We start from the raw sequence: 18016 nt of genomic DNA on the forward strand, positions 1-18016 counted from the left end.
ATAAATCAGGAAACCAGTAGGGGGACAGGCGGGAGGAGCTGAAAGCAGGGCCTGGCACAGGCGAGTGCCTGGCCACGATTGCCCCTCCACACCCTCCCCAGCATCGGGCCAGCCGTGCTGGTGGCTCTGATGGGCATATGTGGGGCCTGGACATTCTCCGTCCACGTTGCCCCCTGGCTTAGAGGAGCACGAGACAGCCTACTCCAAGGATGCCTGGCAAAGGCCCTGGGGCCAAAAGAGCGAGGGACACCTCAGGCTGAACTGTCAGACACGTGAAAAGACACTGACATCACAGTCAAGCCCTTGACATGTCTTCTCTTATCCAACGTTCCCTTCAATCCACCACAGGACCCAGGGAGCAAGAAAGGATCCAGATGCCCTGATGGAGGATCCCCCAGATCTGCCTCTTCAGACTTCTCACCCTGTGGACAGGTCGCTTTAAAAAGTACCTTGAAAAGGGGCTTCCCTGGTGGTCCCATGGTTACGACTCTGCCTGCGATGCAGAGGACACTGGTTCAGTCCCTGGTCCAGGGAGACTCCATATGTAGAAGCAAGTAAGCCCATGCGCTACAGCTACTGAGCCCGCATGCTCCAGAGCCTGTGCTCCGCAGCAAGAGACGCCACGGCAAGGAGAAACCGGCGCTCAGCAACTAGAGAGCAGCCCACGCTCACTACAAGTAAAGACAGCCCTCGCACAGCAACCAAGACCCAGCACAGTCAACAATTAAATATATAGCTTTTTAAAAAGGCATTTAAAAAAATACCACGAAAAGACCTAAAAATATCTTTCTAGTTTGTATTATTTTAAAGCCAAAGCATCTTGTGCTTTCCCACTCTTATGTTCCGGGGATTAAAATCTTAAACCATGTAAGACAGCTAGCTAGCCCCACCAGTTCCATTCCATTTCACAGATGGGAAAACTGAGGCCCACAGAGGGCACTGTCCTGCCCAAGATCACAGAGCATGCTTCCTCCAAACCACAACCCTCCCATGCGAGAGAAATAAGTCAATCTTAACATAGACCTTCAGTGATACAGGGGTCTTTCTTTTTCATGCTGCTTTATTTTATTGGCAGTTTTCCCTGCAAACACATCTTGTTTTCCTCCTTCCTTCTCCCAACCCATCCCTCACTCCTAGTGCTATGTGGGGACAAACCGTCCCTGAAAGATGCTGAAGGACCCGAGGGCCACTTAGTGGAGACGGGACCGCAGAGTCCTGGCCAGCACTGAGCTGGGGCTTTGAAGCCCCCTTAGGATTGTGGCAGGAAGAGGGAAGAGGGAGTAGTTTATTCAGTTAAAAGTTCTGTTGTAGTTAAAGTTAGTATGAAAATCTCATATTGCTTTTATTCTTTGAAAACAGTGGTTTACAAACTAGCACAATGATTGCCACAGTAGCTACAATCTCACATGTAGGAGAGCACTACATACCCACCCACCCTTGGGCTAAGGGTGAAGGGGGAGAATAGGCAGAGAGCATCCCAGCCCCAGGGGGGTGTGAGGGCTCCCAGTCCTCCAGGAGGAGCATCTCCGGAGGAGGGGAAGGAGGCAGGAGAGACCACCAGAGATGCCAGCCAGGAGCCGAAGTCACCCATCAAGATATTGCTTTTCAGTCCCTCAGTCGTGTCCGACTCTTTGCCACCCCATGGACTGCAGCACGCCAGGCTTCCCTGTCCTTCACCATCTCCCCGAGCTTGCTCAAACTCGTGTCCATTGGATTGATGATGGCATACAACCATCTTATCCCTTGTGGCCCCCTTGTCCTCCTGCCCTCAATCTTTCCCACCATCAGCGTCTTTCTTTTCCAGTGAGAGGTTCTTCCCATGAGGTGGCCAAAGTATCAGAGCTTCAGCTTCAGCATCAATCCTTCCAATGAATATTCAGGGTTGATTTCCTTTAGGATTGACTGGTTTGATCTCCCTGCTGTTCAAGGGACTCTCAGCCTTCTCCAGCACCACAATTCAAAAGCATCAATTCTTTGGTGCTCAGCCTTCTTTACATAGAGATGGACTGTGACATGTTCCTGTGAGTTTACCCACTCACTCACTAACTCATTCATTTAGGAATTCATCTAGTCTTTAACCAGTTATTTGTTCACAATTCACTCATTCACCTGTCTACTCATTCATTCATTCCTTCAATAGCTTACACAGTTACTCATTCACCTAACAAATCTATTTAAACACAAGGACTCAGAAGCCCAAGACAAGGTCATCTGCAGTCATCTGTAAGTGAGCATGGTCTCCCGGAAGCCCACCAGGCTGACTGCATCCCATGCAAAGCTACTCTCCCCCTGGGCCAGTAGACCAAGGCCAGCTTTGCTGACTCTTAACAGGGCTGCCCTGGGGACTGGAGCTTTGAGCTACTCCCTGTGGCCCCAAGAGACAGACCCAGGACCATCGCACCTAAATTACAGGAGGCGGACTGCAGCTTCATGGAAAGAGAAACATGGGAAATTCAAGCTAAAAAGGCACAAGTTGTGCCATAGAGGTAGTGAGCTCCCAGAGACTGAAATGTGTGAGTCCAGGCTGGATGGACTCAGGATGCCACAAACACATGGGAAGGCTGAAGGAAGTGGCCTCCGAGGTTCCTCTTCAACCTGGGATTTTCAAGATTCTGAGAAGTTCAAAGGCAAAAATAGTAAAGGTCTGAATCTTCGCATCACATGTGCCAGGCCCCTGGCTGTCCCTCTCTCCCTGAGGAGACAGGGCATCTGCAGAGCGGTCCTGAGCACTGAGAATGCGCACTCTGCTCCTGCTTCCCCAGGGAACCCAGCGCTCACTGCAGCCTCAACCCCAGGCGACCAGAGCCTGCCCCTTCTCTTCATCCCCCCCACCCTGGGAGCCTGGTCTCCTTCCTCACCCTCTCCTTGGGGATTCTCTGGAGCTGGTGATTGTCTCTTCTCTTCCCAGGTTCAGACCTGCAGCCTCATGGGGCTAAGGACAAAGCAATAGCTCAAGTTCAGAAACCAGAAGTATGCTGTATGTTGCTGGCAGCTATGGGGTCCTGCCAGCCACCCCCAGGCCAAGGGGGTACACCCAGGCCTTACGTACCAGCCCCTACCATGCCAGCTCCTTTATCCAGCCATGCCCTGCTCCCTAACCCAGCCCAGATGGCCATCACTCTGCCTCAGGCAGGTAAAATTCAGTGCAACAGGAGTTAGGTGAACAGTATGTTTTATTTAATTAGGATCAACAGAAGAGATAAACCTCACAGCAGGACAGGGAATGACAACGCTGCAAAAAAATAATTCATGCCCAGGTAACGAAAGGGCAGATTTCAATTACAGGAAAAAGTGGGGGAGGAAAGGTGGCTGGCACCTCAGGGAGAACAATATAAGAATCTGTAGCACCCAAGCCAGCGGGTCAGAGGCAGTAGGCGCTCTAGGACTGCAAACCAAGGCAACTAAGTGGCCATTCCACAACAGCTATCCCTCCCCTGCGCCATCACAGACAAACCAGCCTGAAGTGTGTAGGGCTGCTAAGTCAGAGGGGCTGTCTGGGTCCTGGCAGGCAGGTGTGGGGGCCATGGGCCAACCTCACATCTGCCAGTCTCAGTCTCCAGAGGAATGGTGCCCCCAAGGAGAGAGAACGCATGTTCTTATCCTGAGAGTTGTCACTAGATCCCTCAACAGCTCCGAAGCACCCCGTCTTGCCCGGATCTCAGCCCTGATGGAGCCCTGATGTGCGCTTTGAGCACACCAGTCTCCCCCTCTCTCACTGGAGCAAGGAAAAACATCACCAGTTCTCCAAGTCACTGCATCTTCGGAGCCTCTGTTTCTCCTCTCTCCCTGGAAAACGGACACCTTGAACTGATGGCCTCCTCGGAGGGTGATAGGCTAAGATCCCCCCAACCCACCACCACCACCTGCTTGTCGGCTAAAAATGAATGTTCATGATGGCTGCACAATGATGTGAATGTACTTAAAGTCACTGAGTCTGACACTTAAAAATGTTAAGATGGTAAATTTTACATCACGTATGTGTGTGTGTCAGAGAAGGCAATGGCACCCCACTCCAGTACTCTTGCCTGGAAAATCCCATGGGCGGAGGAGCCTGGTAGGCTGCAGTCCATGGGGTCACTAAGAGTTGGACACGACTGAGCGACTTCACTTTGACTTTTCACTTTCATGTATTGGAGAAGGAAATGGCAACCCACTCCAGTGTTCTTGCCTAGAGAATCCCAGGGACGGGGGAGCCTGGTGGGCTGCCTTCTATGGGGTCGCACAGAGTCGGACACAACTGAAGTGACTTAGCAGCAGCAGCAGCACATGTGTGTGTTAGTCACTCAGTCGTGTCCGACTCTTTGCAACCCCAAGGACTGTAGCCCGCCAGGCTCCTCTGTCCAAGGAAGTCTCCAAGCAAGAATACTGGAGTGGGTTGCCATGACCTCCTCCAGGGGATCTTCCCAACCCAGGTATCAAACCCGAGTCTCCAGCAGTACAGGCAAATCCTTTCCCATCTGAGTCACCAGGCATCTTACCTCAATTTTTTTAAGGGAAGAAAATGAAAAGTGGTTAGTCCCTACCGCAGACCAGCTAGGCGAGCATCTCTAGGCTCTGAAAGTGGGAATCTACAATTTTAACCAGTTTTACAGTTGGTAAAGAATTCTCCTGCCAATTCAGGAGACACAAGAGATGTGGTTTCGCTTCCTGGGTCAGGAAGATCTCCTGGAAGAGGAAATGGCAACCCACTCCAGTGTTCTTGCCTGGAAAATTCCATGGACAGAGGAGCCTGGTGGGCTACAGGGGGTTGCCTGTGGGGCAACCGTGGGGTTGCAAAGAGTCAGACACAACTGCACGTGCACACGCATGCACACACACACACACACTCTCTCTCTCTCTCTCTCTCTCTCTCTCTCTCCAGGTGATGGTAATGAACCCAGGATCCTCTAACCTATAGGAATCCACTGTCTTCCTACACCCAGGCTTCCTCATCTTTTCCAGCATAAAGCCTTGAATTATCTCAATAAACATCTCTTGCACGCATGAGCATTCAAACTAATGAATTCTCTCAAGTTTCACAGCCCCAGGAAATAAGTTTATTTACATGCTCTCCCTCCAAAACCAAGGCTCCCACACCTCAGCCAGCACAACTGGTACAGCTGATGCTCTCACCCCCCAACTCTGGCCTCAGGTGACGTCAGCTCCAACACCCCCATTAGCCGCGAGAGGGAAATTACTGTTAAATTAGTGAGCCCATCTACAGAGCCCCATTTTATATCCCAATTCAGAAGATGACATGAACATCTGCTTTCACTTCAAGACATTAATTTTCAATTATTGGAGAAAAACAAAATTAGTCCTGACAAATTGCTGGCGAACACAGTCTCCTGTCTGGCGGTTCATAATAACAACTTTGGGGGCCCACAATTAGAGTCCTCGGCCGGAGTTTCCCGATGCACCTGTGTCATCTGGAGTCAGTGGCGAGTCCTGTCCACTCTCAGGTAGCTGCCTCATTGGCGGCCAAGTTCAGAGATCCAGTTTGCTCTTCCTGAAGAAGGCAGGGATGCTGGTAGGGGGAGTGTAAATAAAAACCTCCACCCTGACCACTTTTAGCTTTGGACATGTCAAGGCTGCCTCCCTTTCAGCAGCAGAATTTCACACAGGGATGAAAATCACTCCTGAGTTCAAGGGTACCCAGAGTAAAGGCACCTTGGAGAGCCTTATAATTCGCATTTGCCATCTGTAATGGGAGAAGGGTGGGTTACAAGGTTCTCTTACGAGATAAAGATGTCATCCAGGATTCTACGTCCAAAACTCACCAGCCCTGGCCTGTGAGATCAGAATGTTTATTATAAATCTTCTGCAGCAAAAAAAAACTATTTGCTGGGGGGCAGAAGGGGTGCTCCCAAAAGCCCAGGAACTTGGTTCAACCTGGGTCAGCAAAAAAAAAAAAAAACAGAATTTGCCAAACTTAAGGACCCCAAAGGCTACCCCCATGGCTGAGTGGTAAATAATCCGCCTGCCATGCAGGAGACTCAGGTTTGATCCCTGGATCAGGAAGATGCCCTAGAGAAGGAAATGGCAACCCACTCCAGTATTCTTGCCTGGGAAATCCCAAGGACAGAGGAGCCTGGCAGGCTACAGTTCATGGGGTCACAGAGTCGGACATGAACTTAGAGAATAAGTATACTCACACACTCAGCGCAAGGACCCTAAATCCAGAGCAACCCACTTGATAAGGGATTATCAATACTGTAATCTCATTTGATGGGCTTTTTATGTATCTTGGCTGCTGTAGTCACTATATCAATAAGAAGCCACTGAAATGTGAATGAGCAGAAGAATTCAGGGATAATGATGTGGCAATCTTAGAATCTGACTTGTCACAACTGAAGCCAGAATGTGTTTGCCTAGCTAATGCGTTCTGACTCTTGAGGGGCAGAGGGGGTGGTCACCAGAGGGAAGCAGGTCAAAAAGAAAGAGAGAAAGAAAAAAAACAATGACAACAACCACACAGGAAAATTATATCTTTAAGAAGAGAATGAAAAGACATTGCTACTTCCAAAGTCAACTCTGTAACTGAGCTCCGACATTGTGTAATTGACTTTGCAAGTAGAACAACAGCAACGTAACAAAGAAAATGTCAGTGTTTTCACAGCGCTAATCTATAACGCTGGGAGGCCCTCCCGCTGTCAGCCAGGGCTGACAATACAATAGCTTTCAAAGGGATATTACCATCATGCTTTTATTCCTGACATCAATCAAGACAAAGAGAATCCTTTTCACAAGACATTAAAAATCAAACCTTTGTACAAGAAGATAGGTAAGACAGCATTCTCCTTAAAGACAGCCACATGGAGCAATCAGCTAATTGGCGCTCCTTGAAAGAGATAAAGTATTTTTATTTACTGAGTGTACAACCCCAATCGTTGGCTGCCACCGATCCCCGCAGGTAAGCAATGAATCAAAAGTTTCCATCAGCATTTCCCTCACTGTCCTCCCCACCCCTCCCACAGTCAGGGGGAGCTGACAGTACCAAAAACTTCAAGCAGAATATAACCAATCCAGACTTAATTAGTCCATTTTGGGTGTAAAACTACTCTGATTACCGACTAACATGCTTATACACAAAATGCCCTTTCGAACATTTGCAGAAATTGCAGAAATTGTCAGCTTCACCAATCAAGGTGTATCAAGGCTTTCCCCAGCTACTCACGGTAACAGGGAGCCCACTAACAGTTTTCAAGATATTCTGTTGTAATTACCTGGACCCAGAAATAAGAAAGGAACCCCGATATCCATTGCAAACATTTTCAAGATGTGAAGATAATATTCTTCACAAATACCAAAGGTCCAGGAACGGTAAGTCCATCTTAACTTCGGACAAACAAAGAGTTAACTAAACCCACCCATCCACCTCAGTTTAAACAAAGGGAAAAAAAAAAAATAGGGCCATGAGGACAGAGAGCCCTCCTCAAGACAGTTTTAGATGCCTGCAAAAAGAAGTTAGTGACACTTACAGAAACCTGCAAGTCCAGGAGCAGGGAGTTAAGAGGTGTTAACGTTTGCAAGGGTTCATTATCTACCCCCTCGCCAAGCCACTGAAGTCACAGCCACCATGCCAAGGGGTCCAAGATACCATGTCCCATATCTCTTCAGGGCTTGACAGAGCCACTGCGGTCTAGGGAACACCAGGCCCCTAGGAAGGGGAGAGAGAACTCACTCCGTTTCCGGCAAGAGGTCCCTCTGGAACTTGGAGCCAAGGTGTTCTGTTGACTTTTCCCTCTGGTACCCAACCGACCATCTGCCAAAAATATGCAAGTGAGTCCAATCACTCAGAGACAGAAATGTTACTCTATACGTGTCTGCAGCAAAAGAGGGTGTGTTTACTTTTCAGACAGAACGGGACACCGCTGTTGGTTTTTAAACACTGTCTGAACAACAGGTGCTCTTCATTTTACTGCAAAATGGGCTGAAATGCCAAAAGAAGAGGGAACTGGCCCCAACACCGCCTTGAAGAATCCATCCTCCTACCACCATGACCTAAATCAGCCTTTTTTCCAAGAGCCAGGCAGCTGTCTGCAGCAGTGGCGGGTTTCTTTGGTTTACACATCCAAATGAACAGTTAAGAGAAATCAATGCATCTAATTGCCAGACTATTAAATCCTACATCAGGGGAAGAATTCCACAGCCACCAGCTTAAGAGTTGGCTACCGATATAGCAATTATTGCAACTTTCTATTAGACTGAACCAGACCTGCAGCTTTAGTCTCCAGCTAGGAATGCTATGTCAGACGCTGCACTCGAGTTTCCTCCTACCATGGTTTTGCCTCCTCCTCCTCTGTTACCATGCTGTAGCAGGCCACCACAGTGCCAGGCTGGTTTTACCCAGTTTCTTCACAACTGTAAAGTCACCGGCATCTTGCACCTTTCATGCAATGCACACTCGGCACCTTATGGTTAAACATTTAGCAGGACACTCCTGTCCAAGACACATAGTTAAACTGTATCGCTTATTAAGTTTTTGCATGAAAGAAGTGGAAGAATCTAAATGGCAATTACTACACATAAAGGATGTTTTCTAGACTAAGACAGGTCCCTCCAAAGCTGGAAGTTAGTGATCTCACTGAGGAGAGGGGAATTAAATATTAGGATTAAATGTTAGCTGTCCCAATCCACATAGAAAGCTAAAGAACCTATAAAGCATTTGTTTTGCCCTTCCTACAAGATCATGTACATTTAGCCAAACAAATCTCAACAATTTACACTTGTACGGTCTCAGCTGAATCAAGAAACCTGTAACCTCAGAATGCCACTATTTATTACAACTCAATTATTTCCATGGAAACACAAGCAGTGTCGAACTACACTGTTCCCAAGTCCTTAGACCACCAAATTTATAAGATGGACTTTGGAGAAGCTACAGGCTGGCAGGAGCGGAAGATAGACCAGGGGAAGGGAGCACAGAGAAGTCACTGGGGGTCGTTTTAGGATGTCAGGGTTGGGGGTGCGTGGACACAGCCTGAGTGCTAATTAATATTAAGAACTGTAATTAAGAGGCAGTTGCTCAATGGAGAAAAATCAACAGCATTACCAATTATTCAAAAGTTTTAAGCCAGAGCCTGGGAAAAAAAAGATGTGCTAATTTTCCATATAAATGGAGAGGCTGTTCTGTGGATCTGAAGAGGCAGTGTGGGTACAGGGAGACAGGTTAACAAACCACCTGATATCATCAGCCGAAATAACATCAGTGAGATGCGATGGGAACAGCCCCGGAGAATGAGGCCAAAATTATCAAAGAGAACAAATCATCTCACAACAGCCACACCACACCATCAGGGAACAGAAAAGGAGAGAATAGTGTCGGAGGGGAAAATCGGTCAGAAAATGTGACTTTTGTAACATTCATAGGTTTTATGGTATGTATGGGTTTTTTTTTAAATCACAAGGTTTTTGAAAACCAATGAGGCTATTCCCCCCACTGCCCTACTGCCCGGCCCCCTTCCCTATTTGTTGGGTATGCTCCCCGGGTTTTCCAAAGAAGGACAAACATCCCGAGGGGGATAAGTGACCCCACTCCAGAAGGGGGGCTGTGTCTGTGAGTGGGAAGTGAAACCCCCCCACCAAGGCCTGTTTGATTTTCAAAGCAGCAATGCCGTGCTTTCAAATCATACTTTCTGAGCATCCATTAGAAACTGTTATATTTCTGTCTTTCCTTCCTGCTATGGGCTTTCACATTTCCGAGATCAATTACGAACCATACCGTCAAGCGACTTTCACAGCAGAATGCGCGGGCTAGGGTAGTCCACAATGCCTCTACTTTAACCCTGACACACAGCGATGGAGGCAAAATAAAATCAAATACAATTTAAAAGGCACCACTGTTCCTTAAGAAGCATCTTTAAGGGTGAAGACCTTGTCATTTTAAACACTTGGTATGGAGCTGTCCACACTCAAGCAAACACTTTTGAATATTGCTTTGGGGGGGAGAGGGGAGGCAGTTCTTGAAAAGCAATAAATCCTTCATGTGCTGTAACTCTTATCTATTCAAATTATCTTCTCTCTTAATTCCTCCCTGAATAAGTGGCTGCATCTCCACCCTATTCACCCCAATAAACTCAATAAATGGCGAAATGGTGAGAGGCACGAGTTGGAGCTGCTTTTGGAAAATGCAAAGAACTGAGGGAAGAAACAGGATCTCAGACTCCAGTGCTGTGTGGTTGATATTTACAATGCTTCTCAAAATGCCTACCCTGGCCTTGTTCCCACTTTGCTGTCTTCCCCACCACCAACTGAGTCAAGAATCTGCCGGCCAAGCAGGAGACGCAGGTTCAATCCCTGGGTCGGGAAGATCCCCTGGAGAAGGAAATGACAACCTGCTCCAGTATTCTTGCCTAGAAAAACCCATAGACAGAGGAGCCTGGCAGGCTACAGTCCATGGGGTCGCAAAAGAGTAGGACATGACTTAGTGACTAAACAACAAAACAACGATCAGCTTGAATTCTCTGCTATATACGTTCATATATATATACATCGAGAGAAACATTCATTACAAATCACGTCCAAGCTCATTTCATGAATGTTTGCAGTCTGATTCTTGAGTCTTTCTCAGAGATACACAGAGTGGTTTTAGAATTAGGTTCCAGCAACTCTGAAACACCCACCCATCTGCTCCCAGCAAATTGCTCTACCTTTGCCTTCTGAAATAAGGAGGTATGGAGGCTTGGGTTCGGGTTAGAGGTGGAAAAGTTCTGCATCTTCCTCTGTGAAAAATCTGCTTCAATACACAGATTTAATTCAAAATCAACTGCCCAAGTTAGATAGAAATCCCTTTTCCAACAAGACTCCAATTGTACATTTTCTTCTGGGCCACCTTAAGTGGTTCTTGAAGGAGTGAGCAGTGAGCCAGGGAAAGAGAAAAGAAATCAAATATTATTTCAGGCCGAGAACCCTTCTATTCAGCACAAGAACAAACATCTACCGTCTTCCTATCCAGCTCTTGAGGTCTGTCTCTTCTGGTTTCAACCAGAACACCCTGTAGACCCTCCAGTTCTGTGGAACAGGTCTGGCTATCCAGGACTAGGATGCCTGCCAGGGTGAGGGGAACAAGACCAACTTCTCTCAAGGAAAGAGAGGAAAAGAGAGCAGCCAGATTGCTGAGTTCGGACTGAGCTGGCCCGCGTCTCACATGACAAGGAGAATCTCTGTTGAGTGCCCGCGATCTCCTGGGACTTTGGAAGGAGAGCAATGGCGGGTGTCCCACGACCCTCCTTGCCAGATTCAGTCCCAGCCATTCCAGCCTGGAGCAAGGCTGGCAGGAAGGGAGCAGAGGCCCCTGCGCCTTCCCGCGCAGGCCTCCAGGAAATGAACTTTTCAGAGCAGAACTGGGCTCGGGCCAGAGGTCATCAAGGGAGTTGGGAGAGGACAAGGGCCTCGGGACTTTTGGCTCCAGAGATGTAGCGGCTCTCATCCTGTCCTTCCTCTATCATCTCCCAGCGCGGGCGGGAGGCCGGGCACCCACCCGGGGGCACTGGAATCGGGACAAAGCAGCAGGCGAGGCCTGGAGAGGCCAGCGGGTGGGGAAAGAAGGGCAAGGGAGGAGCTCAGTTGCCCTCACGCGGCATCTCCCCGGGGGCCTGTGCTCTCCAGGGGGCCCGCTCGGTAGAAATAGAAAGCGAGGCAAGGACACGAAGACGTGTGTGTGTGTGTGTGTGTGTGTGTGTGTGCGCGCGCGCGCGCGCGCGCGTGTGTGTGTGTCCTCAAAAGTGTGCATTCTGGGGATCCGATTCGAGAAGCCGGCCTAGGTGTCGAGAATGTAGGTGCCCGGGGTAGCGTCCCGGGAGCTTCGGCGGAGGGGCGCGCGCGGCAGCCGCTGCGCTCCCCTGGGGACCCGCGTCCCGCCGGCGCTGCTCAGACAATGAACTCCTGGCGGAGGCTCCCGGCCCGGTTGGCCTCGGTGGAGGAGGCAGGAAGTGTGGGGGCCCGGGCCGGGAGGGCGGCCTGGGCAGCGGTCAGGGAGGGGGCCCCCGGCGACCAGGGCGGGGACCCGGGGCGCGCGCAAGCAACGCCCGACGACCACGGCGTCCCGGGGCGACAAGGCGTGGACAGAGGAAAAGCGGCAAGGCCCCGGGCCCAGCGAGAGCGGCCTCGGAGCTACCGGCCTCCTGGGCGCCGGTCCTCACCGCCTCTTCCTTCCTCCCGCCGCCCGCCCGCCCGCCCGCCCGCCCGCCGTCACCGCCGCCGCCGCCGAGATTCGCAATCCCCGCCAAGTCGGGCCCGCACCCCTTGATTGGCCACGCGGGCCCGGGGCCCGCACGGAGGGAGCAGCGAGGGCCCCTCGGCTGCGCCCCCAGGCCCGGGTCCCCCGCGGGCGGCGGCGCCGGGCCCGGGGAGGGTCCGGGCGGCTAGGGTGTCCGCGGTGTGCCCCTCCGCCGCCTCCGCCTCCCGCTCGCGGCTTCCTCCTCCCCCTCCTCTTCCTCCTCCTCCGCCTCCGCCTCCTCTGCCGCCTCCTCCTCCTCTCCGCTCGCTCGCTTGGGTCCCCGGCCGCCCGCCCGCTCGCCGGTCCCTCCTCCCTCACTCCCTCCCTCCTCGCTCGCTCGCGCCTCCGCCGGGCCTCGCTCGCTCACCTTTCACCGAGCGCGGCTTCGCCTGCTTCCGCCTGGACATGTCCGGGGCTCCCGGCGCTCCGTCGCCCTCCGCGGCCGGCTCCCCCCGCCGCCCCCTGCCGCTCCGGGCTGCCCTTCTCCCCCTTCTCCTCCTCCTGCCTCTCGGAAACTTTTTTTTTTGCAGCCGGGTCGGCAGCTGTGGGGAGCGGATCGCAGGTCCGGGGCGGCCTCCCTGGGGGGGGCGGCCCGGGCCGGCCGAGGCCGCTCCGGGGCGGGGGGAGGCCCGGGGGGCGCGCCGGGGCCCTGCCTGTTGCAATGCGGCAGCCGGGGGCTCTCGGTCCCAGCGGCGGTCCCAGCGGCGCGGGGAGTCCGGAGGCCACTCGGCCGAGCCGAGTTATGCAAAAAAAAAAAAAAAAAAAAAAGCCGCCCCCCTCCTCCTCCCCACCCCCGCCGGCCCCCGGCCCCTGCGGCCCCCTCCCTCCCTCCCCCACCCCACCGCCACCCTCACCCTCCTCCTCCTTCTCCTCCTCCGCCCCTTGCCGGATTTTTGTGCAAAGTTTGCAGGCGTCCGGCTACGCAGCCCGGTGCGGAGCTCACAATGAACCCATCTGAGGAGGGGGGACGGGGCTGGAGTCGAGGGGGTCTCAGGAGGGGAGGAGACCGAGAGGCGGTCTGGAGCGCGGAAGCTCAGTACCCCCCGGGAAAAAAAAAAAAAAAAGCCTTCAAATTATCCCCTGCCGCCCAAAAAAATAATAAATATTAATGGTTTTAAAATGCCCAAACGCCGGGTTTGGAGATTATGATGGATGGGGACGGGGATCCCTCAACTCAGCCTACTTGGGGGGCTCGAAACGGCCGCAGCCGCTAGGAAGCCGCAGCTCGGGGCCCCTGGCTCACGCCCCCTTCTCTGGCTCTCGGCTCGGTCCGGCGCCGGCCTCCCGGAGGAGGAAGGGGCGCGCGGGGGCGCTCAGGCGGCGGCAGGCAGGCGCGCCCGTGCCCCGGGCATCGCTCAGCCCGTGCGCCGGGCCGCCGCTGCCTGCCCTCGGGCTGCGGTGCTCAGCGCGAGGCGCGCAGCCGATCCCCAGGCCGGTGCCAATTCGCCGGCCCCGCTAGCTGCCTCCATGGACCAGGGGCTCGGAGAGGCGGGAGGCGGCGGCCGCGGCGGCGGAGGAGGAGGACGAGCAGGCGGCGGCCGGGCTCCCGTCCTCCCGGGCAGCGGCGGCGGCGGCTGCGCCCCGGCTCCTCCGCGCTCCAGCCGGCGCCGGCCCGCCCGCCAGCCTCCCTTGCGCTCCTGTCTTCTTTGTGGTCGCTGGCTCTCCTCCTCCCGATCCGGCTGCTGGGGCTGCACTGCAGAGACACATAATAAAGCCAGGCTTGGCTGGAAATGTAGCCGGGTCCCAGCAGGAGGATGTGAGGAGCGGAGTCCCGGCGGGGGAGCGCTCTGATCCCGTGGGGCGCCCCGCACTGCTCCGGCTCGGATCAGACGGAGAGAGGGCCAACAGCACCGAGCGATGGACAGCGCTGGAAATACAGCTCTGGCCGCCCGCAAAACCCGGACCGCGGCGGCGGCGGCGGCAGGCACGGCGCGGGCGCGGGCACCGCACCCGCACGCGGGGCCCCAACTCCGGCGCTGGCGGCCCCGGGGAAGGGAGGAGGGAACACATACAGGGCCCACGCGTGCTGTCAAGCTCGCCAAGATACCTTTGCATCACAAACTGCAAAAAGTGAAGAAACTGGGGGGAAGGGAGCACACTGGGGTGAATTGCCCTGGCACTGCCAGCTCTGCAAATTGTACCCCACGCATATGCATTATCCCTGAACCTGATTTTTCCTTCTCAGATTCTGCCCATCAATCGGTGTTTGAAGACCATTCCTGCCCCATACCCAGAAACTCTTACTCTACTGGGCTAAATCTTTTTCACCCCAACACCTGAATCTGTAGAGTTCCCGCGTCTGGTTGCACGTTTCTTCGCTAATACTGTAAAGAAACACCTTAGCCCCGAAACGTTGCAGTAGCACTTCCTCCTCCCGAGATTGACAAATAGACCAGCTCCTACTTGACACAAAGTTTTGCCCCAGCCACTAGGGGGCGCCTCGGGTCCTAGCAGCTCTTGAACAGGTCGAGGCTTGGGTCTCGGAGCCTCCAGGGGAAAAGCTCAGATTTAGAAAAAGTCATCTCCAAGAGGCTCCCCTAAACCGTTTCCTAGCCTCCTCCGTCCCCCACAAGCTGCAGGAGGCCAGGTTCAGGGTGGGTAAAAGGACCTGACATCTCCCGCCAGCCCACCCCGCCCTTCCTTGGGCGAGTGGCGCCACCTTGGGCCGGCGAGCCCCAGAGCTGGGAGAGCGGAGCGAGTGCGCGGCGCGGCGCTGAGGGTTATCAATCTCGCGGATCGATAAGTTGCCACTTGGAGAGGGGAGGGCTGTGTCCCCTCGGAGACGAGTTACCCAGGGCAACCTTTCACGGAAGAACCTGCTGCCCGCCGAAAGCCGCGCCGGGGCCGGCCGGGCAACGGCGCCCGCCCCAAGCAGGGCGCCTGCGCCCCGCAGTTTCCCAGCCCGCCCGCCAGCCGGGCCCGCGCCCCCTCGGCGAGCTTCGAAGTCCCGCTCAGCCCCGCTCTCCTCTCTGGGCCTCCGGGTCCCGACCCCATGCTGGGCTGATAGCAGAGATAGATGCCACCCCCACCTCCCCAGCGGCTGGGGGGCTAGCTGGGATGGGCCTTGAGGCAGGATCCAGGGAGAAAACCAAGCTAGCGCGCTCAAGGCCGTCTCCGAGGTAGAGTCGGGCGACCAGCGAAACGCGACGCCTCCGAGGCATACACCCTGCCACCAGGAGACCCATAGCGAGTGTCCCGAGAGGGGCCAGGGCAGAGCCGTCCCCTGACTGGGACTCAGGCCCTGAGAGCCGCCCCTCCCTCCATGAGGGCTGCCTCCCCCGCCCCGGGTCGCTGCCTCCCCAGCTCCTGCGTCCTAGAGCGTCCAGCATCTCTGGGCCTTCCCAGAGGGGAACGGGAGCCGCCTCCCGCAGCCCAGGGACGGCCGGGGTGAGGAGGGGAAGAGGTGCCAAGGGCCACAGCGAGGGCAGAGGCCGCGAGGCGCCTGGGCAGGAGCCAGGAAGGAGGGGCCGAAGCAGCAGCTCCCCACCCCCGCCGGCGCCTGGGATCGCGGCCCGCGGAGAGAGGCTGACAGGCGGCAGATGGCACACGCTGGGGGAGGGGGGCGATTGGCCGCGGCTCCGGGGTGCCCCCGCCGCGGGCTGCCTCTCTTAGCGGGAGGGGGCGGAGAACAGCCCCCGGCTCGCCCTCCCGGGCTCTCTGGGGGGCTGGAGACTGCGGATAGTGCCCAGCCGGGAGCCGGGAGAGGGAGGGGGTGGACAAAAGGAACGCGCGGTGGGGAAGGGGCTGCTGGAGGAAAGGAGGGGTCACCGGGCAGGGAGGACTGGCTGGAGACCCGCGGCGCTTCCCTTTTTCCACCCTGGGGAACTGCAGAAGGTCCAGAGGGCAGAGGCAGGGGTAACAGGAGCGGGGCGGGGGGGAGGGGCGGGCAGGCGATAGTCTATCCACGAGGGCACTAATGCACAAGGGCTAGGGGTCCTGGAGACGTGCACAAAGTTTTTTGATCACCGTCCCCAGCGTCGCTGTCGCGCACGTTCGTGTCCCGACGCCCACCCCCCCACCGAAGACCTGGCTGCCTTCTCCCAGCTCAGTGGCAGTCAGGGTGCCAAGGGAGCCCCACCTCTTCCCTGCCTCACCCGGCCCGCTTTCTGAGCAGCTTGTTTCATTTTTTAACTCCTTCCAGAAATAATGATCTTTTAAGGAAAATTCCAGAGCAGCAAAACTCCGGGAACTCCTACTGAAAGGGTCTCAAGGGGCACTGAGCTGAGGGCAGGGCCAGCTGCCTGCCGCCTGGGCTCTGCTCCTTATCAGCCTTGGAGACCTGAGAGCAGAAAAAGGTCATTTTCAGGTGATGGTTTGTGTCCCACCTGCCTAACTTCCTACAGGGGATCCAAGAGTCTGGGCCCCTCCTGCCATGAGAAATTCCTCATCTGCCAAGGGGCAGCTGTTTCTGCCCGACCCAAAGAAGAGGCTGGGAAAAACCCTTTGTAAACCGTAAGGAGCCGCCATCATAAATGTAAAAGAAAATACAAGTTAACCTTTTTGAAAACAGGTAAGACCTTGCTCAGAGCTTTCCTGATAGCTCAGCTGGTAAAGACTCCACCTGCAATGTAGGAGACCCCAGTTTGATTCCTGAGTCGAGAAGATCCCCTGGAGAAGTGATAGGCTACAGTATTCTTGACTCTGGTGGCTCAGATGGTAAAGAATCCGCCTGCAATGTGGGAGACCTGGGTTCTTTTCCTGGGTTGGGAAGATCCCCTGGAGGAGGGCATGGCAACCCACTCCAGTATCCTTGCCTGGAGAATTCCCATTGACAGAGGAGCCTGGTGGGCTACAGTCCATGGAGTCACAAAAAGTCAGACACAACTGAGTGACTAAGCATAGCACAGCACAGCACAAGACCTTGCTCACATAAATGGGCAACTTCACCAGAGAACAGGCGCCTCTCACCCAAGGTGCTACCTTTTCCCCTCCAATTCGGCTTGCTTCTAATGATGTATCCCCAGACACACAGCAAATGAGGTTCCTCCTTGAGCTTCAAAAAGCAGCAAGCATACTCCAGAACAGTCTGGTGAATGCAAAAGGGGCTGTGGGTGACAAAAAAAACAAGGTAAGGCAATAAAGTAACATGAGATAGGGTTCGTTTTGACCTCTACACTGGTATCCTCGAGAAGTCTCCAGAGTTGTTCTAGAGTTACTTTGCAATAAGTGACCGAATGACCAAATTCTCCCACTACACACACACACACATGCATACACTTAAATGACACCTGAATGTTTACAATTTGGAATTTGTGATCTTTGTTTTCTTTTGTTTGCTAGCTTTTTTGTTTGTTTGTTTTCGGCTGCTCTGGGTCTTCCTTGGGGCACACAGGCTCTTCTGTTCGGCCCGTGGACTTTTTCTTGTCGCAGCGCACAGTCTCTCTAGAGCGTGGGCTCAGTAGTTGCAGTGCTCCAACTAGGTTGCCCGCAGCATGTGGAATCTCAGTTCCCCAACCAGGGACCCAATCCATGTTCCCTGCTTTGGAAGGCAGATTCTTAACCACTGGACCACAGGGAAGTCCCTGTTTACCGTTTTAATAACTTGAGAATCACACTCTCCACTGGAAAAATTTGCATCAGCCTGTAAGAAACAGTCATTTTGGAGAGGGAAGACGAACCCCTAGTTTCCCCCCAGGAAGTAAGTTCACTCCTCTGTTGTTGGTTTATTCAACCATCATTTATTCATTGAATGCCTACTGTGTGCCCAAACTGAGGATAAGACAGTGAACAAGAAGGACCACAGTCTCTCCCTGCTGGGTCTTGTTCTATGATGCGGAGGCTGACTTTTTACTAAATGGCCACATAAATAATTATTTA

The 18016-nt window shown here is 53.8% G+C and overlaps 1 protein-coding gene across 2 annotated transcripts in view; it reads right to left on the reverse strand.

The window, feature by feature from the left end:
• The window catches only part of ZNF423 (zinc finger protein 423), a 345848-nt gene extending 333080 nt beyond the window's left edge, over positions 1-12768 (reverse strand). The window contains 1 exon segment of one of the 2 annotated variants that reach the window (NM_001101893.1): positions 12567-12768. In NM_001101893.1, coding sequence (NP_001095363.1) covers positions 12567-12606 — 40 coding nt within the window. In that variant the 5' untranslated portion in view covers positions 12607-12768. 2 annotated transcript variants of the gene reach the window in all.
• Positions 12769-18016: the final 5248 nt, after the last annotated feature.

The sequence above is a fragment of the Bos taurus genome, chromosome 18, assembly GCF_002263795.3.
Source record: "Bos taurus isolate L1 Dominette 01449 registration number 42190680 breed Hereford chromosome 18, ARS-UCD2.0, whole genome shotgun sequence".
NCBI classification, from domain to species: domain Eukaryota; kingdom Metazoa; phylum Chordata; class Mammalia; order Artiodactyla; family Bovidae; genus Bos; species Bos taurus.